This window comes from Drosophila virilis, chromosome 6 (assembly GCF_030788295.1).
Source record: "Drosophila virilis strain 15010-1051.87 chromosome 6, Dvir_AGI_RSII-ME, whole genome shotgun sequence".
NCBI classification, from domain to species: Eukaryota; Metazoa; Arthropoda; class Insecta; order Diptera; family Drosophilidae; genus Drosophila; species Drosophila virilis.
The window spans coordinates 48,331-69,011 of record NC_091548.1 but is presented as its reverse complement, the minus strand read 5'-3'; the positions used below and the strand labels follow the sequence as shown (position 1 = coordinate 69,011).

Here is a 20,681-nt window from a genome sequence, read left to right as displayed (position 1 = left end):
TGGGAAAAATCCACCCACAACTGTGGGTAATTACCGGAAAATGTTTGTATGAACTTTATTAATCGGCCGCAAACTCATTTTCAACGATATGTCTTTAAATTCAGTATAAGGATTTTTCGCCATTTTTGGGAAAATCCATTGCTCGTTGGTGGAAACGGGGGTCAGAAATTTGATTGGTGACGTTTCGCGCTGAAATAAATTTTCAAGGATCTATAAGAAAAATCATTAAAAAAGTGCCTCACATTTTTCGGATAATTAAAGCATCCTCGGTAAAAAGTGTGATTCTAAGAACTTTTTGTGAAATTTTAAGTTTTGTCCTATTTGGTTCAAAGTTATTTTCAGAGCTTCACCTACACAAAAACTTAATAAATAGGTATATCAGCGAATTGGAGAAATTCCACACACAATAGTTTGGAATTGGGGAAAAATGTTTTTATGAAACTTATTTGCTTACCATTCGATCGGCCTCAAACTCAATTTCAAAGAAATTTCTTCAAATAAATGTTAGGGATTTTTCGTCATTTTTAGGAAAATCCATTGCTCGTTGGTGGATATGGGGGTCAAAAGCTTGAAAGGTGACGTTTCGCTCTGAAATTAATTTTCAAGCATCTATAAGAAAAATCATTTATGAGGAGCTTCACATTTTTCGGACAATTAGCGCATCCTCGGCTAAAAGTGTGATTCTAAGATTTTTTTTGTGAAATTTGAAGCTATGTCGGATTTGCTTCAAACTTATTTTCAGAGCTCTAAATGCAGAAGAACTTAATATACACGTGTTTCAGCGATTTGGGAAGTTCCGCACACAACTGTTGGTCATTAGAGAAATATGTTTTTATGAAACTTATTTGCTTTTCATTCGATGGGCCTCAAACCATTGCCATTTTCAGGAAAATCCATTACTCGTTAGCGGAATTGGCGGTCAATGATTTGATAGGTGACGTTTCGCAATGAAATTAATTTTCAAGATCTCTCAAAAAAGTAATTTAAGACGTACTTCACATTTTTCGGAGAATTAAAGCATCCTCGCTAAAAAGGAGGGATTCTAAGAATTTTGTTTGATGTTTAAAGTTATGTCCAATTTGCTTCAAACTTATTTTCAGAGCTTCACCTACACAAAAACTTAATAAATAGGTATATCAGCGAATTGGAGAAATTCCACACACAATAGTTTGGAATTGGGGAAAAATGTTTTTATGAAACTTATTTGCTTACCATTCGATCGGTCTCAAACTTATTTTCAAAGAAATTTCTTCAAATTCATTTCAGGGATTTTTCTCCATTTTTAGGAAAATCCATTGCTCGTTGGTGGAAATGGGGGTCAAAGATTTGATAGAAGACGTTTCGCGCTGAAATTCATTTTCAAGATCTTTTAGAAAAATAATTTATGTTGTGCTTCACATTTTTCGGAGAATTAAAGCATCCTCGGTAAAAAGAGCGATTCTAAAAATTTTTTGTGAAGTTTTAAGTTATGTCCAATTTGCTTCAAACTTATTTTCAGAGCTTCACCAACATAAAAACTTAATAAATAGGTATATCAGCGATTTGGGAAAAATCCACCCACAACTGTGGGTAATTACCGGAAAATGTTTGTATGAAACTTATTTGTCGGCCGCAAACTCATTTTTAACGAAATGTCTTTAAATTCATTATAGGGATTTTTCGCCATTTTTGGGAAAATCCATTGCTCGTTGGAAGCGGGGGTCAAAAATTTGATAGGTGACGTTTCGCGCTGAAATAAATTTTCAAGGATCTTTTTAAAAAATAATTAAAAAAGTGCCTCACATTTTTCGGATAATTAAAGCATCCTCGGTAAAAAGTGTGATTCTATGAACTTTTTGTGAAATTTTAAGTTATGTCCAACTTGCTTCAAACTTATTTGCAGAGCTTCACCTACATGAAAACTTAATAAATAGGTACATCAGCGAATTGGAGAAATTCCACACACAATAGTTTGGAATTGGGGAAAAATGTTTTTATGAAACTTATTTGCGTACCATTCGATCGGCCTCAAACTCATTTTCAAAGAAATTTCTTCAAATTCATTTCAGGGATTTTTCTCCATTTTTAGGAAAATCCATTGCTCGTTGGTGGAAATGGGGGTCAAAAGCTTGAAAGGTGACGTTTCGCTCGAAATTAATTTTCAAGCATCTATAAGAAAAATCATTTATGACGAGCTTCACATTTTTCGGACAATTAGAGCATCCTCGGCTAAAAGTGTGATTCTAAGATTTTTTTCGTGAAATTTGAAGCTATGTCGGATTTGCTTCAAACTTACTCTCAGAGCTCTACATGCAGAAGAACTTAATATACACGTGTTTCAGCGATTTGGGAAATTCCGCACACAACTGTTGGTCATTAGAGAAAAATGTTTTTATGAAACTTATTTGCTTTTCATTCGATGGGCCTCAAACCATTGCCATTTTCAGGAAAATCCATTACTCGTTGGCGGAAATGGCGGTCAAAGATTTGATAGGTGACGTTTCGCGATGAAATTAATTTTCAAGATCTCTAAGAAAAGTAATTTAAGACGTACTTCACATTTTTCGATGAATTAAAGCATCCTCGCTAAAAAAAACGATTTTAGTAATTTTTTGTGAAGCTTTAAGTTATGTCCAATTTGCTTCAAACTTATTTTCAGAGCGTCACCTACATAAAAACTTAATAAATAGGTATATCAGCGATTTGGGAATAATCCACCCACAACTGTGGGTAATTACCGGAAAATGTTTGTATGAAACTTATTTATCGGCCGCAAACTCATTTTCAACGAAATGTCTTTAAATTCAGTATAGGGATTTTTCGCCATTTTTGGGAAAATCCATTGCTCGTTGGTGGAAACGGGGGTCAAAAATTTGATTGGTGACGTTTCGCGCTGAAATAAATTTTCAAGGATCTATAAGAAAAATCATTAAAAAAGTGCCTCACATTTTTCGGATAATTAAAGCATCCTCGGTAAAAAGTGTGATTCTAAGAACTTTTTGTGAAATTTTAAGTTATGTCCGATTTGCTTCAAAATTATTTTCAGAGCTCTGATGGGGCTCACACTCATTTTAAAAAAAATTTCTTCAAATTCATTTTAGGAATTTGTCGTCAATTTTTGGAAAATCCATTGATCGTTGGTGGAAATGGGGGTCAAAGATTTGATAGAAGACGTTTCGCGCTGAAATTCATTTTCAAGATCTCTTAGAAAAATAATTTAAGTTGTGCTTCACATTTTTCGGAGAATTAAAGCATCCTCGGTAAAAAGTGTGATTCTAAGAATTTTTTGTGAAATTTTAAGTTTTGTCCTATTTGGTTCAAACTTATTTTCAGAGCTTCACCTACACAAAAACTTAATAAATAGGTATATCAGCGAATTGGAGAAATTCCACACACAATAGTTTGGAATTGGGGAAAAATGTTTTTATGAAACTTATTTGCTTACCATTCGATCGGCCTCAAACTCATTTTCAAAGAAATTTCTTCAAATTCATTTCAGGGATTTTTCCCCATTTTTAGGAAAATCCATTGCTGGTGGGTAATTGGCGAAAAATGTTTTTATAAAACTTATTTGCTTACCATTCGATCGGCCTCAATCTCATCTTCAAAGAAATTTCTTCAAATTCATTTCAGGGATTTTTTCCCATTTTTAGGAAAATCCATTGTTGGTGGGTAATTGGCTCGTCATTTATGACGAGCTTCACATTTTTCGGACAATTAGAGCATCCTCGGCTAAAAGTTTGATTTTAAGATTTTGTTTGTGAAGTTTCAAGTTATGTCCGATTTGCTTCAAACTTATTTTCAGAGCTCTACATGCAGAAGAACTTAATATACACGTGTTTCAGCGATTTGGGAAATTCCGCACACAACTGTTGGTCATTAGAGAAAAATGTTTTTATGAAACTTATTTGCTTTTTATTCGATGGGCCTCAAACCATTGCCATTCAGGAAAATCCATTACTCGTTAGCGGAAATGGCGGTCAAAGAATTGATAGAAGACGTTTCGCGATGAAATTAATTTTCAAGATCTCTAAGAAAAGTAATTTAAGACGTACTTCACATTTTTCGGAGAATTAAAGCATCCTCGGTGAAAAGTGCGATTCTAAGAATTTTTTGTGAAGTTTTAAGTTATGTCCAATTTGCTTTAAACTTATTTTCAGAGCGTCACCTACATAAAAACTTAATAAATAGGTATATCAGCGATTTGGGAAAAATCCACCCACAACTGTGGGTAATTACCGGAAAATGTTTGTATGAACTTTATTAATCGGCCGCAAACTCATTTTCAACGATATGTCTTTAAATTCAGTATAAGGATTTTTCGCCATTTTTGGGAAAATCCATTGCTCGTTGGTGGAAACGGGGGTCAGAAATTTGATTGGTGACGTTTCGCGCTGAAATAAATTTTCAAGGATCTATAAGAAAAATCATTAAAAAAGTGCCTCACATTTTTCGGATAATTAAAGCATCCTCGGTAAAAAGTGTGATTCTAAGAACTTTTTGTGAAATTTTAAGTTTTGTCCTATTTGGTTCAAAGTTATTTTCAGAGCTTCACCTACACAAAAACTTAATAAATAGGTATATCAGCGAATTGGAGAAATTCCACACACAATAGTTTGGAATTGGGGAAAAATGTTTTTATGAAACTTATTTGCTTACCATTCGATCGGCCTCAAACTCAATTTCAAAGAAATTTCTTCAAATAAATGTTAGGGATTTTTCGTCATTTTTAGGAAAATCCATTGCTCGTTGGTGGATATGGGGGTCAAAAGCTTGAAAGGTGACGTTTCGCTCTGAAATTAATTTTCAAGCATCTATAAGAAAAATCATTTATGAGGAGCTTCACATTTTTCGGACAATTAGCGCATCCTCGGCTAAAAGTGTGATTCTAAGATTTTTTTTGTGAAATTTGAAGCTATGTCGGATTTGCTTCAAACTTATTTTCAGAGCTCTAAATGCAGAAGAACTTAATATACACGTGTTTCAGCGATTTGGGAAGTTCCGCACACAACTGTTGGTCATTAGAGAAATATGTTTTTATGAAACTTATTTGCTTTTCATTCGATGGGCCTCAAACCATTGCCATTTTCAGGAAAATCCATTACTCGTTGGCGGAAATGGCGGTCAAAGATTTGATAGGTGACGTTTCGCGATGAAATTAATTTTCAAGATCTCTAAGAAAAGTAATTTAAGACGTACTTCACATTTTTCGGAGAATTAAAGCATCCTCGCTAAAAAGGAGGGATTCTAAGAATTTTGTTTGATGTTTAAAGTTATGTCCAATTTGCTTCAAACTTATTTTCAGAGCTTCACCTACACAAAAACTTAATAAATAGGTATATCAGCGAATTGGAGAAATTCCACACACAATAGTTTGGAATTGGGGAAAAATGTTTTTATGAAACTTATTTGCTTACCATTCGATCGGCCTCAAACTCATTTTCAAAGAAATTTCTTCAAATTCATTTCAGGGATTTTTCTCCATTTTTAGGAAAATCCATTGCTCGTTGGTGGAAATGGGGGTCAAAGATTTGATAGAAGACGTTTCGCGCTGAAATTCATTTTCAAGATCTTTTAGAAAAATAATTTATGTTGTGCTTCACATTTTTCGGAGAATTAAAGCATCCTCGGTAAAAAGAGCGATTCTAAAAATTTTTTGTGAAGTTTTAAGTTATGTCCAATTTGCTTCAAACTTATTTTCAGAGCTTCACCAACATAAAAACTTAATAAATAGGTATATCAGCGATTTGGGAAAAATCCACCCACAACTGTGGGTAATTACCGGAAAATGTTTGTATGAAACTTATTTGTCGGCCGCAAACTCATTTTTAACGAAATGTCTTTAAATTCATTATAGGGATTTTTCGCCATTTTTGGGAAAATCCATTGCTCGTTGGTGGAAGCGGGGGTCAAAAATTTGATAGGTGACGTTTCGCGCTGAAATAAATTTTCAAGGATCTTTTTAAAAAATAATTAAAAAAGTGCCTCACATTTTTCGGATAATTAAAGCATCCTCGGTAAAAAGTGTGATTCTATGAACTTTTTGTGAAATTTTAAGTTATGTCCAACTTGCTTCAAACTTATTTGCAGAGCTTCACCTACATGAAAACTTAATAAATAGGTACATCAGCGAATTGGAGAAATTCCACACACAATAGTTTGGAATTGGGGAAAAATGTTTTTATGAAACTTATTTGCGTACCATTCGATCGGCCTCAAACTCATTTTCAAAGAAATTTCTTCAAATTCATTTCAGGGATTTTTCTCCATTTTTAGGAAAATCCATTGCTCGTTGGTGGAAATGGGGGTCAAAAGCTTGAAAGGTGACGTTTCGCTCGAAATTAATTTTCAAGCATCTATAAGAAAAATCATTTATGACGAGCTTCACATTTTTCGGACAATTAGAGCATCCTCGGCTAAAAGTGTGATTCTAAGATTTTTTTCGTGAAATTTGAAGCTATGTCGGATTTGCTTCAAACTTACTCTCAGAGCTCTACATGCAGAAGAACTTAATATACACGTGTTTCAGCGATTTGGGAAATTCCGCACACAACTGTTGGTCATTAGAGAAAAATGTTTTTATGAAACTTATTTGCTTTTCATTCGATGGGCCTCAAACCATTGCCATTTTCAGGAAAATCCATTACTCGTTGGCGGAAATGGCGGTCAAAGATTTGATAGGTGACGTTTCGCGATGAAATTAATTTTCAAGATCTCTAAGAAAAGTAATTTAAGACGTACTTCACATTTTTCGATGAATTAAAGCATCCTCGCTAAAAAAAACGATTTTAGTAATTTTTTGTGAAGCTTTAAGTTATGTCCAATTTGCTTCAAACTTATTTTCAGAGCGTCACCTACATAAAAACTTAATAAATAGGTATATCAGCGATTTGGGAATAATCCACCCACAACTGTGGGTAATTACCGGAAAATGTTTGTATGAAACTTATTTATCGGCCGCAAACTCATTTTCAACGAAATGTCTTTAAATTCAGTATAGGGATTTTTCGCCATTTTTGGGAAAATCCATTGCTCGTTGGTGGAAACGGGGGTCAAAAATTTGATTGGTGACGTTTCGCGCTGAAATAAATTTTCAAGGATCTATAAGAAAAATCATTAAAAAAGTGCCTCACATTTTTCGGATAATTAAAGCATCCTCGGTAAAAAGTGTGATTCTAAGAACTTTTTGTGAAATTTTAAGTTATGTCCGATTTGCTTCAAAATTATTTTCAGAGCTCTGATGGGGCTCACACTCATTTTAAAAAAAATTTCTTCAAATTCATTTTAGGAATTTGTCGTCAATTTTTGGAAAATCCATTGATCGTTGGTGGAAATGGGGGTCAAAGATTTGATAGAAGACGTTTCGCGCTGAAATTCATTTTCAAGATCTCTTAGAAAAATAATTTAAGTTGTGCTTCACATTTTTCGGAGAATTAAAGCATCCTCGGTAAAAAGTGTGATTCTAAGAATTTTTTGTGAAATTTTAAGTTTTGTCCTATTTGGTTCAAACTTATTTTCAGAGCTTCACCTACACAAAAACTTAATAAATAGGTATATCAGCGAATTGGAGAAATTCCACACACAATAGTTTGGAATTGGGGAAAAATGTTTTTATGAAACTTATTTGCTTACCATTCGATCGGCCTCAAACTCATTTTCAAAGAAATTTCTTCAAATTCATTTCAGGGATTTTTCCCCATTTTTAGGAAAATCCATTGCTGGTGGGTAATTGGCGAAAAATGTTTTTATAAAACTTATTTGCTTACCATTCGATCGGCCTCAATCTCATCTTCAAAGAAATTTCTTCAAATTCATTTCAGGGATTTTTTCCCATTTTTAGGAAAATCCATTGTTGGTGGGTAATTGGCTCGTCATTTATGACGAGCTTCACATTTTTCGGACAATTAGAGCATCCTCGGCTAAAAGTTTGATTTTAAGATTTTGTTTGTGAAGTTTCAAGTTATGTCCGATTTGCTTCAAACTTATTTTCAGAGCTCTACATGCAGAAGAACTTAATATACACGTGTTTCAGCGATTTGGGAAATTCCGCACACAACTGTTGGTCATTAGAGAAAAATGTTTTTATGAAACTTATTTGCTTTTCATTCGATGGGCCTCAAACCATTGCCATTCAGGAAAATCCATTACTCGTTAGCGGAAATGGCGGTCAAAGAATTGATAGAAGGCGATGAAATTAATTTTCAAGATCTCTAAGAAAAGTAATTTAAGACGTACTTCACATTTTTCGGAGAATTAAAGCATCCTCGGTGAAAAGTGCGATTCTAAGAATTTTTTGTGAAGTTTTAAGTTATGTCCAATTTGCTTTAAACTTATTTTCAGAGCTTCACCTACATAAAAACTTAATAAATAGGTATATCAGCGATTTGGGAAAAATCCACCCACAACTGTGGGTAATTACCGGAAAATGTTTGTATGAACTTTATTAATCGGCCGCAAACTCATTTTCAACGAAATGTCTTTAAATTCAGTATAAGGATTTTTCGCCATTTTTGGGAAAATCCATTGCTCGTTGGTGGAAACGGGGGTCAGAAATTTGATTGGTGACGTTTCGCGCTGAAATAAATTTTCAAGGATCTATAAGAAAAATCATTAAAAAAGTGCCTCACATTTTTCGGATAATTAAAGCATCCTCGGTAAAAAGTGTGATTCTAAGAACTTTTTGTGAAATTTTAAGTTTTGTCCTATTTGGTTCAAAGTTATTTTCAGAGCTTCACCTACACAAAAACTTAATAAATAGGTATATCAGCGAATTGGAGAAATTCCACACACAATAGTTTGGAATTGGGGAAAAATGTTTTTATGAAACTTATTTGCTTACCATTCGATCGGCCTCAAACTCAATTTCAAAGAAATTTCTTCAAATAAATGTTAGGGATTTTTCGTCATTTTTAGGAAAATCCATTGCTCGTTGCTGGAAATGGGGGTCAAAAGCTTGAAAGGTGACGTTTCGCTCTGAAATTAATTTTCAAGCATCTATAAGAAAAATCATTTATGAGGAGCTTCACATTTTTCGGACAATTAGCGCATCCTCGGCTAAAAGTGTGATTCTAAGATTTTTTTTGTGAAATTTGAAGCTATGTCGGATTTGCTTCAAACTTATTTTCAGAGCTCTAAATGCAGAAGAACTTAATATACACGTGTTTCAGCGATTTGGGAAGTTCCGCACACAACTGTTGGTCATTAGAGAAATATGTTTTTATGAAACTTATTTGCTTTTCATTCGATGGGCCTCAAACCATTGCCATTTTCAGGAAAATCCATTACTCGATAGCGGAATTGGCGGTCAATGATTTGATAGGTGACGTTTCGCAATGCAATTAATTTTCAAGATCTCTCAAAAAAGTAATTTAAGACGTACTTCACATTTTTCGGAGAATTAAAGCATCCTCGCTAAAAAGGAGGGATTCTAAGAATTTTGTTTGATGTTTAAAATTATGTCCAATTTGCTTCAAACTTATTTTCAGAGCTTCACCTACACAAAAACTTAATAAATAGGTATATCAGCGAATTGGAGAAATTCCACACACAATAGTTTGGAATTGGGGAAAAATGTTTTTATGAAACTTATTTGCTTACCATTCGATCGGTCTCAAACTTATTTTCAAAGAAATTTCTTCAAATTCATTTCAGGGATTTTTCTCCATTTTTAGGAAAATCCATTGCTCGTTGGTGGAAATGGGGGTCAAAGATTTGATAGAAGACGTTTCGCGCTGAAATTCATTTTCAAGATCTCTTAGAAAAATAATTTAAGTTGTGCTTCACATTTTTCGGAGAATTAAAGCATCCTCGGTAAAAAGAGCGATTCTAAAAATTTTTTGTGAAGTTTTAAGTTATGTCCAATTTGCTTCAAACTTATTTTCAGAGCTTCACCAACATAAAAACTTAATAAATAGGTATATCAGCGATTTGGGAAAAATCCACCCACAACTGTGGGTAATTACCGGAAAATGTTTGTATGAAACTTATTTGTCGGCCGCAAACTCATTTTTAACGAAATGTCTTTAAATTCATTATAGGGATTTTTCGCCATTTTTGGGAAAATCCATTGCTCGTTGGTGGAAGCGGGGGTCAAAAATTTGATAGGTGACGTTTCGCGCTGAAATAAATTTTCAAGGATCTTTTTAAAAAATAATTAAAAAAGTGCCTCACATTTTTCGGATAATTAAAGCATCCTCGGTAAAAAGTGTGATTCTATGAACTTTTTGTGAAATTTTAAGTTATGTCCAACTTGCTTCAAACTTATTTGCAGAGCTTCACCTACATGAAAACTTAATAAATAGGTACATCAGCGAATTGGAGAAATTCCACACACAATAGTTTGGAATTGGGGAAAAATGTTTTTATGAAACTTATTTGCGTACCATTCGATCGGCCTCAAACTCATTTTCAAAGAAATTTCTTCAAATTCATTTCAGGGATTTTTCTCCATTTTTAGGAAAATCCATTGCTCGTTGGTGGAAATGGGGGTCAAAAGCTTGAAAGGTGACGTTTCGCTCGAAATTAATTTTCAAGCATCTATAAGAAAAATCATTTATGACGAGCTTCACATTTTTCGGACAATTAGAGCATCCTCGGCTAAAAGTGTGATTCTAAGATTTTTTTCGTGAAATTTGAAGCTATGTCGGATTTGCTTCAAACTTACTCTCAGAGCTCTACATGCAGAAGAACTTAATATACACGTGTTTCAGCGATTTGGGAAATTCCGCACACAACTGTTTGTCATAAGAGAAAAATGTTTTTATGAAACTTATTTGCTAATTATTTGATGGGGCTCAAACTCATTTTCAAAAATATTTCTTCAAATTCATTTTAGGAATTTGTCGTCATTTTTAGGAAAATCCATTGATCGTTGGTGGAAATGGGGGTCAAAGATTTGATAGAAGACGTTTCGCGCTGAGATTCATTTTCAAGATCTCTTAGAAAAATAATTTAAGTTGTGCTTCACATTTTTCGGAGAATTAAAGCATCCTCGGTAAAAAAAGCGATTCTAAAAATTTTTTGTGAAGTTTTAAGTTATGTCCAATTTGCTTCAAACTTATTTTCAGAGCTTCACCAACATAAAAACTTAATAAATAGGTATATCCGCGATTTGGGAAAAATCCACCCACAACTGTGGGTAATTACCGGAAAATGTTTGTATGAAACTTATTTATCGGACGCAAACTCATTTTCAACGAAATGTCTTTAAATTCATTATAGGGATTTTTCGCCATTTTTGGGAAAATCCATTGCTCGTTGGTGGAAGCGGGGGTCAAAAATTTGATAGGTGACGTTTCGCGCTGAAATAAATTTTCAAGGATCTTTTTAAAAAATAATTAAAAAAGTGCCTCACATTTTTCGGATAATTAAAGCATCCTCGGTAAAAAGTGTGATTCTATGAACTTTTTGTGAAATTTTAAGTTATGTCCAACTTGCTTCAAACTTATTTGCAGAGCTTCACCTACATGAAAACTTAATAAATAGGTACATCAGCGAATTGGAGAAATTCCACACACAATAGTTTGGAATTGGGGAAAAATGTTTTTATGAAACTTATTTGCGTACCATTCGATCGGCCTCAAACTCATTTTCAAAGAAATTTCTTCAAATTCATTTCAGGGATTTTTCTCCATTTTTAGGAAAATCCATTGCTAGTGGGTAATTGGCGAAAAAGGTTTTTATGAAACTTATTTGCTTACCATTCGATCGGCCTCAAAATCATCTTCAAAGAAATTTCTTCAAATAAATGTTAGGGATTTTTCGTCATTTTTAGGAAAATCCATTGCTCGTTGGTGGAAATGGGGTCAAAAGCTTGAAAGGTGACGTTTCGCTCTGAAATTAATTTTCAAGCATCTATAAGAAAAATCATTTATGACGAGCTTCACATTTTTCGGACAATTAGAGCATCCTCGGCTAAAAGTGTGATTCTAAGATTTTTTTTGTGAAATTTGAAGCTATGTCGGATTTGCTTCAAACTTATTTTCAGAGCTCTACATGCAGAAGAACTTAATATACACGTGTTTCAGCGATTTGGGAAATTCCACACACAACTGTGGGTAATGAGAGAAAAATGTTTTTATGAAACTTATTTGATAATCATTTGATGGGGCTCAAACTCATTTTCAAACAAAATTTCTTCAAATTCATTTTAGGAATTTGTCGTCATTTTTAGGAAAATACATTGATCGTTGGTGGAAATGGGGGTCAAAGATTTGATAGAAGACGTTTCGCGCTGAAATTAATTTTCAAGAGCTCTTAGAAAAATAATTTAAGTTGTGCTTCACATTTTTCGGAGAATTAGAGAATCCTCGGTAAAAAGTGTGATTCTAAGAATTTTTTGTGAAATTTAAAGTTTTGTCCTATTTGGCTCAAATTTATTTTCAGAGCTTCACCTAGTTGATACGTCTGTTTGGCCGACCGGGCGCTGTGCGCGCAAGCACAGGAGAAACACACGTCCACTCGCCACGACCGCCACAGAGAGTTTTTTATTGTTTCTCATTTCTACATATAATTTTGCAAACAGAAATTTTAGAACATTGTTGGGAGCACTTAAAACTATACAACGATCACCAGTTTGCAAGGTGGAGAGGGACATGACAGGGGAGATACATTTAACATTTAATCTCGACTGACCTACATTTAGACATAACATAACATTACAGTGTCTGTACGATTAACATTGTTGTCGTAGGTCAGTTGGCTGGGGGGAAATTTCTGCACGATCAGCTGGCAATGCTGTCGTGTGAATGGCAAGAATAACATAAGTATCAATTGGGCACGCTAAAGACATGTGAGTAAATGAAATTTTAAATTTAACAATTTTTTTGACCAAATAACAGAAACTCTAATTCAAATTTGAGCAGATTACAGAATCCACTTACCCAATATTGGCCAATCCACCGGCCTGAAGGGCATCCACAGCACCAGCAACTCCATTCGGCGAAGCAGCAGCCGATATCATCCACCATGCCCTCCTTTGGGCACCAGCAGCAGCCGCTAAATCTGCAGCCCGTCCTATGGGGGCAGCAAGCACAGCAGCGATGGTCAATTGAAGCCATCATGCCCTCCTCTGGGCACCAACAGCAGCCGCTAAATCTGCAGCCCGTCCCATGGGGGCAGCAGAACCAGCAGCGCTGGTCAATTGAAGCCACCATGCCCTCCTCTGGGCACCAGCAGCAGCCGCTAAATCTGCAGCCCGTCCCATGGGGGCAGCAGAACCAGCAGCGCTGGTCAATTGAAGCCACCATGCCCTCCTCTGGGCACCAGCAGCATCCGCATAATCCGCAGCCTCGTCTATGGGGGCAGCAAGCACAGCAGCGATGGTCAATAGGAGCCTCCAGTGCCTCCTGTGATCACCAGCAGCAGCCGCAAAATCCTCAGTCCGTGCTATGGGGACAGCTGATCACGCAGCAACAGCCGATGATAGCCACCATGCCCTCCTTTGGGCACCAGCGGCAGCCGCAAAATCCGCAGCCTGTCCTTATGGGGCAGCAAGCACAGCAGCGATGGTCAATTGAGGCCATCATGCCCTCCTCTGGGCACCAACAGTACCCGCTAAATCTGCAGCCCGTCCTATGGGGGCAGCAAGCACAGCAGCGATGGTCAATTGAAGCCATCATGCCCTCCTCTGGGCACCAACAGCAGCCGCTAAATCTGCAGCCCGTCCCATGGGGGCAGCAGAGCCAGCAGCGCTGGTCAATTGAAGCCACCATGCCCTCCTCTGGGCACCAGCAGCAGCCGCTAAGTCCGCAGCCTCGTCTATGGGGGCGGCAAGCACAGCAGCGATGGTCAATTGGAGCCACCATGCCCTCCTCTGGGCACCAGCAGCATCCGCATAATCCGCAGCCTCGTCTATGGGGGCAGCAAGCACACCAGCGATGGTTAATAGGAGCCTCCAGTGCCTCCTGTGATCACCAGCAGCAGCCGCAAAATCCTCAGTCCGTGCTATGGGGACAGCTGATCACGCAGCAACAGCCGATGATAGCCACCATGCCCTCCTTTGGGCACCAGCAGCAGCCGCAAAATCCGCAGCCTGTCCTTATGGGGCAGCAAGCACAGCAGCGATGGCTAACAGGAGCCTCCGATGCCTCCTATGGTCACCAGCAACGCCCGCCAAATCTGCAGCCTGTCCTGCGAGAGCAGCCGAAAGTGCAACAGCAGCCGACGGCAGCCGCCAAGCCCACCTACGGGCACATGCACGAGCCGCAAAATGCACAATCTGTACCTGAGCACAGGCAGACACAGCAGCAGCGGTCGACGGCGTCCTCACTGGACTCCATTGGCATGAAAAAGCAGCCCCTTATTGTGCATCCAGTCCTTAATGGGCAGCAGCTTTTTCAGCAATGGGACATTGTGTTCAAAACTGCCTTCCTTGGCCAGAAGCAGCGACTCCAAATTGAGCAGAAAACCCAGCCGGGCATGCAGCTGCACAACACGCACCAATCGACGGTGGTCACTAAGGCAAGCAAATGCCGCCAAATCCAGCTACAAATGGCACAAGCTGCCAAATTGGAGCGGCGACAAAGATGCAGATCCATCTATCCAGCCCAGCAGACGCCGTACCTGCAAGCAATACAGGAATGTAAAAATATGCAAATTGCAAATAATGCCATGCATCCACTTACCTGCACAAATGGACCAGCGAATGTGTCAGCGGCCTCCTCAGCACAACCGGAAGCCGGCGAAACGTCATCCACTCGACCCCGAGTGGCCAAACATAGCGCCACCTGTAGGTCGTATATTGCCTGTGGGGCTAGTAGGAGAGCAGGTTGGTGCATCTGTAGCTCATTGTCGTCTTCTGCAGTTAGGTCATATACAGTCTGCGCTGCTAAATGCTGAACAGTTGGGAGCATGTGTTGCTCGTCGTGACTTTGTTGTTGGGCCTCATCTAACTCGCGTTCTATTTCTTCTCTTAGTTGGTTCAGTAGTTGGCTTAGTCGCTGCTCATCTTCATTTATGATTTGCTGTTGTTGCTGCTGGCTAGCTGGTGGGTTCGTCCGCCCTTGATGTATATCAGGGAGGATTAGTTGCTGAATATAATCTGGTTGATCCTGAATATATTCAATTAGGCTTTCCCTGGACATAAGCCCATTTTTGTGGCGTCTTCTAGGTGTGTTTATTTGGTACTCGCCAAATCTGGGTTTTACTCTTGGCCGTTGCCTGTTTGTTGGGCTTGGCGTATTGGCTATCCTTCTGGCCTCCTGTTCCTCGTGTTCCAGTCGTAGTAATGTAGGCAGGCTGTCCTCAGTTTGTTCGATGTCCGTTATTTGGTGCTGTTGCTGCTGTTGTTGAAGAGGCCTTACATGACGCTCCAGTTGGATTGCATATAAGGGCCGATTTAGGCGAGTTGGTGTGTATGGCTCACTTATAAGCTTGCGAGCATTAATATTTGGATGAATGCTGAGGGCTTTTGCAAATCTACTACTAGTCAAATTGTAGATTTCATCTACCGTGGCTATATCGTAGGCTTCCCTGATTGACTGGTTGCGCGTGTATCTGGAGGCTCTAGCAATTTTGCGTAGTATTTTATTTTGACCAACTTCGAGGCGTTGGAATTGTGTGGCCGACAATAAGGCACCCCAAATTGGGAGTGCGTAACGCCATATTGGTGCAATCATCTGCTTATATATCATCATTTTGCATTCAATTATCAGCGGGCTGTTTGCACCGATGAGCCAATCTAGTTTATTGCACAGTGCTCTAGTGCGTGCACATAGCGCAGTGACGTGGTGATTCATGTTCAGCTTTTTATCTAGGTTTATTCCCAGATATTGATTTATTTTTATTATTTTATTAGTTATCTCTTGACCGTACAGCCTTGGTGATGTTGGACTTTGGCTATGTCGAAGTGTTTTGCGCAGTGTAAACATGACGTGTGCTGTTTTGCTTACGTTTACTTGTATGCACCAACGTTTAGTCCATTTTTCAAATTCATGAGGATATGTCTGGTTTTTAGTGACTGCTCGATCAGGCAATGGTTCTGAGCACATTATTACTGTGTCATCAGCAAAGGTGGAGAGCAACGTGCTGGGTATTAGTGATGTGTCTGCGGTTGCAGATGTTGTTGGCCTAGTTGTAGGCCATAAGCTCCTCAGTACCAATGAGGGAAGTGGCATGTCCGATGTGTATATGATATAGAAGATCGCTCCCAAAACGCTGCCCTGGGGTACTCCAGCGCTGATATGTCCAATCCTTGATCGAGTTCCTTCATTTCCGTTGACTATAAATGTGCGGTCAGTAAGATAGCTTTTTAGAATTCCACAGGACTGCAGGTAGTAGTTTGGTCAGTTTGCTTAGAAGCCCCTCATGCCAGACGCGATCAAACGCCTCACGTATATCGATGAACACGGCTGAGCAGTATTGTCTATTTTCATACGCCTTCAGTATGAATTGCGTTACTCTAGCCAATTGTTGTTCTCTGCCGCGTTCCTTACGGAATCCGAATTGATGATTTGGTACTGCATGGGCAAAGTCCTTGCACTCGAACATTCTCGCCATCAAAAGTCGTTCGAATATTTTGCTGAACCCTGCCAACAGGCTTATTGGCCGGTAGGAGCTGACCTACTCCGTAGGTTTTCCAGGTTTTAGGACCATCTTGATTTCTGCGCATTTCCATTGGCGCGGAAAATGTCCGTGCCTAAGCATGCAGTTGAATATATTTATGAGGTATATAATTGCTTTATGCGGGAGTGATTTAATAACGTGATTGTTAATGTTGTCAATGCCCGGCGTCTTTTTTAGTGTCAAGGCGGCAATCACTTGGCTACCTCCATGTCTGTGACTGGGCGAAATGGCGGAGTATTTGGTTGCTCATGCCGCTGCTGCTGTTGCTGCTGCTGGAGAAGCATAAATTGATTCACCTCATTGCTGATTTGTGATCGCTCTTCAGCCGTATTCGTTAAATTTAAGCTGAATCTTTGCTCTAAATATTCTGCAAAGACTTCAGCCTTTTGTTTATTTGTTTTAGTCCATTCTATATTGTTGTTATTGTTTTGTATACCATTGCCAAGAGGTGTAGTGGTGCCAGGCTTGATTTTTAAAGGACGATTCGGCTCTGGCTGTCTTTTAATAGAGTTGGTTGTCCTCCATAATTGTTGCGTACGATTTGTGTCTGTATCGTTAATGTTCGAGATTTGACGGTTAAGGTTATTAATCTTATCACGTCGTAGTAGTCTATTTAGGCGGTTTTGTGCCTGCCTGTATAGGCTGCATGCCAGTGGTGTGCGTAGCTGCATGTAAGAGGATTTAAGTTGCCTTTTTTTGCGTATTTGCCTTAGCGTTTCTGCGCTTATTTTGAAGCGGTCGTATCTCATGCGACTTGTGTTGTACAATTGTTGCCGTCTTCTGCGGGGAGGGGGTATAGCAGTTATGGCTGCATTCCTTATGTTTTTATATAGGATGTCGATGGCATCCTCGATGTCAGTTCCGGAATTGATAACGATGTTTAATCGTAGATTTTCATTTAGAATTCTTTTAAATTTATTGATGTTTGCATGTCGTGGCAAAATTTTGTTTTTAGCATTGATTTTCTCAAGAGTCTGGCCGATAGCCATATCAATGTGAATGGGCAGGTGATCGGAGTTCAGGTCGATGGTTGAGTATGTTCGTAATCGCCTGTCTCTGATGCCACCATATATTGCAAAATCTATTGCAGATGGTTTATTCCCTCGAGTATAGGGGTAATGAGTAGCTCCGCCGGTCGCCAATATGTTAAAGTTATTGTTTGTGTGTATGGTTCTCAATAGTTCCCTCCCTCGCTGGCAGTGTCGCGTGTTGCCCCACCATGTACTTTTGGCATTCCAGTCACCACATATGATAAATCCATGTGGACTAAGACCCACTAGTCGAGCATATCTTTAACGTCTTAGAGAAAAAACTTGTACGGGACGTAGATAATACGGACCCGCACGAAAAACTTATTCTTGAGAACCTGTTGCAGGGTATGATGCAACTAGGTAACAATTACGAAGCCAAGCAATCACTAACTGACAGCGAGCACTGTCGGACAGAACAATACACACTGACAAATTCGGACTCGACCACGGACAGAAACTCTAATTCAAATTTGAGCACAATACAGAATCCACTTACCCAATATTGGCCAATCCACCGGCCTGAAGGGCATCCAGGGCACGAGCAACTCCATTCGGCGAAGCAGCAGCCGATATCATCCACCATGCCCTCCTTTGGGCACCAACAGCAGCCGCTAAATCTGCAGCCCGTCCTATGGGGGCAGCAAGCACAGCAGCGATGGTCAATTGAAGCCATCATGCCCTTCTCTGGGCACCAACAGCAGCCGCTAAATCTGCAGCCCGTCCCATGGGGGCAGCAGAACCAGCAGCGCTGGTCAATTGAAGCCACCATGCCCTCCTCTGGGCACCAGCAGCATCCGCATAGTCCGCAGCCTCGTCTATGGGGGCAGCAAGCACAGCAGCGATGGTCAATAGGAGCCTCCAGTGCCTCCTGTGATCACCAGCAGCAGCCGCAAAATCCTCAGTCCGTGCTATGGGGACAGCTGATCACGCAGCAACAGCCGATGATAGCCACCATGCCCTCCTTTGGGCACCAGCAGCAGCCGCAAAATCCGCAGCCTGTCCTTATGGGGCAGCAAGCACAGCAGCGATGGTCAATTGAGGCCATCATGCCCTCCTCTGGGGACCAACAGTAGCCGCTAAATCTGCAGCCTGTCCTGCGAGAGCAGCCGAAAGTGCAACAGCAGCCGACGGCAGCCGCCAAGCCCACCTACGGGCACATGCATGAGCCGCAAAATGCACAATCTGTACCTGAGCACAGGCAGACACAGCAGCAGCGGTCGACGGCGGCCTCACTGGACTCCACTGGTATGAAAAAGCAGCCCCCTATTGTGCATCCAGTCCTTAAGGGGCAGCAGCTTCTTCAGCAATGGGACATTGTGGTCAAAACGGCCTCCCTTGGCCAGACGCAGCGACTCCAAATTGAGCAGAAAGCCCAGCCGGGCATGCAGCTGCACAACACGCCCCAATCGACGGTGGTCACTAAGGCAAGCAAATGCCGCCAAATCCAGCTGCAAATGGCACAAGCTGCCAAATTGGAGCGGCGACAAAGATGCAGATCCATCTATCCAGCCCAGCAGACGCCGTACCTGCAAGCAATACAGGAATGTAAAAATATGCAAATTGCACATAATGCCGTGCACCCACTTACCTGCACAAATGGACCAGCGAATGTGTCAGCGGCCTCCTCAGCACAACCGGAAGCCGGCGAAACGTCATCCACTAGACGCCGAGTGGCCAAACATAGCGCCACCTGTACGTGCAAAAATAATGCAGCGCAGGCTGCATATCACTCAGCCTTCGGGCATTATCAGGCGCGTTAATACGGCGATCCGCTATCCATGCATCCTGGGTGTGTGGCTAGTGTTGTCCATTGCCAGTCATCCGCTCCAGCAGCTGAAGTCATGCCCATCCAAATCGATGCAACTTCCAGCAGAGGTAGCGGCAGCCAACACGCAATGCAAATTGCAAATCAATGCGACAATAAGTCGGCCAGGTTCCCGGTGGAAGCCAATTGTCCATCGCAAGGCCAGAGGCAGACGGCCAGCGCATCGTAAGGCGGTGCGATACAAATAAATTAATTAATTAGTTTATTTGGTCAAAAAATTGTTATATTTCAAATATTTCTACTTACATGTCTTTAGCGTGCCCAATTGATTATTACGCTATTCTTGCCATTCACACGACAGCATTGCCAGCTGATCGTGCAGAAATTTCCCCCCAGCTAACTGACCCACGACAATAATGTTAATCGTACAGTCTCTGTAATGTTATGTTACGTCTAAATGTAGGTCAGTCGAGATTAAATGTTAAATGTATCTCCCCTGTCATGTCCCTCTCCACCTTGCAAACTGGAGATCGTTGCATAGTTTTAAGTGCTCCCAACAATGTTCTAAAATTTCTGCTTGCAATTGAAATCGAATGTAGAAATGAGTAACAATAAAAATCTCTCTGTGGCGGTCGTGGCGAGCGGACGTGTGTTTCTCCTGTGCTTGCGCGCACAGCGCCCGGTCGGCCAAACAGACGAATCAACAAAAAAAAAAAAGAGCTTCACCTACACAAAAACTTAATAAATAGGTATATCAGCGAATTGGAGAAATTCCACACACAATAGTTTGGAATTCGGGAAAAATGTTTTTATGAAACTTATTTGCTTACCATTCGATCGGCCTTAATCTCATCTTCAAAGAAATTTCTTCAAATAAATTTTAGGGATTTTTCGTCATTTTTAGGAAAATCCATTGCTCGTTGGTGGAAATGGGGGTCAAAAGCTTGAAAGGTGACGTTTCGCTCTGAAATTAATTTTCAAGCATCTATAAGAAAAATCATTTATGACGAGCTTCACCTTTTTCGGACAATTAGAGCATCCTCGGCTAAAAGTGTGATGCTAAGATTTTTTTTGTGAAATTTTAAGCTATTTTGGATTTGCTTCAAACTTATTTTCAGAGCTCTACATGCAGAAGAAGATTTGGGAAATTCCGCACACAACTGTTGGTAATTTGAGGAAAATGTTTTTATGAAACTTATTTGCTTTTCATTCGATGGGCCTCAAACCATTGCCATTTTCAGGAAAATCCATTACTCGTTGGCGGAAATGGCGGTCAAAGATTTGATAGGTGACGTTTCGCGATGAAATTAATTTTCAAGATCTCTAAGAAAAGTAATTTAAGA

General features: G+C 39.5%; 1 protein-coding gene across 1 annotated transcript; it reads left to right on the top strand.

The window, feature by feature from the left end:
* The first annotated feature begins 12,945 nt into the window (after nucleotides 1-12,945).
* LOC138911459 (daxx-like protein) lies at nucleotides 12,946-19,333 on the top strand. The gene is made up of 3 exons (XM_070210732.1): nucleotides 12,946-14,707; nucleotides 18,108-18,571; nucleotides 18,662-19,333. Exons 1-3 carry the CDS (start codon nucleotides 12,946-12,948, stop codon nucleotides 19,331-19,333), a joined length of 2,898 nt encoding a protein of 965 aa, XP_070066833.1.
* Nucleotides 19,334-20,681: the final 1,348 nt, after the last annotated feature.

Bases quoted from the DNA above. Each gene is read 5' to 3' on its own strand.
- LOC138911459 (XM_070210732.1), top strand. From the start codon at position 12,946: ATGCCCTCCTTTGGGCACCAGCAGCAGCCGCTAAATCTGCAGCCCGTC. The intron at 14,708-18,107 runs GTAGGTCGTATA...AAGGGCATCCAG, and splicing joins GGCCAAACATAGCGCCACCT to GGCACGAGCAACTCCATTCG. The intron at 18,572-18,661 runs GTCCTTATGGGG...CTAAATCTGCAG, and splicing joins AGCCGCAAAATCCGCAGCCT to CCTGTCCTGCGAGAGCAGCC.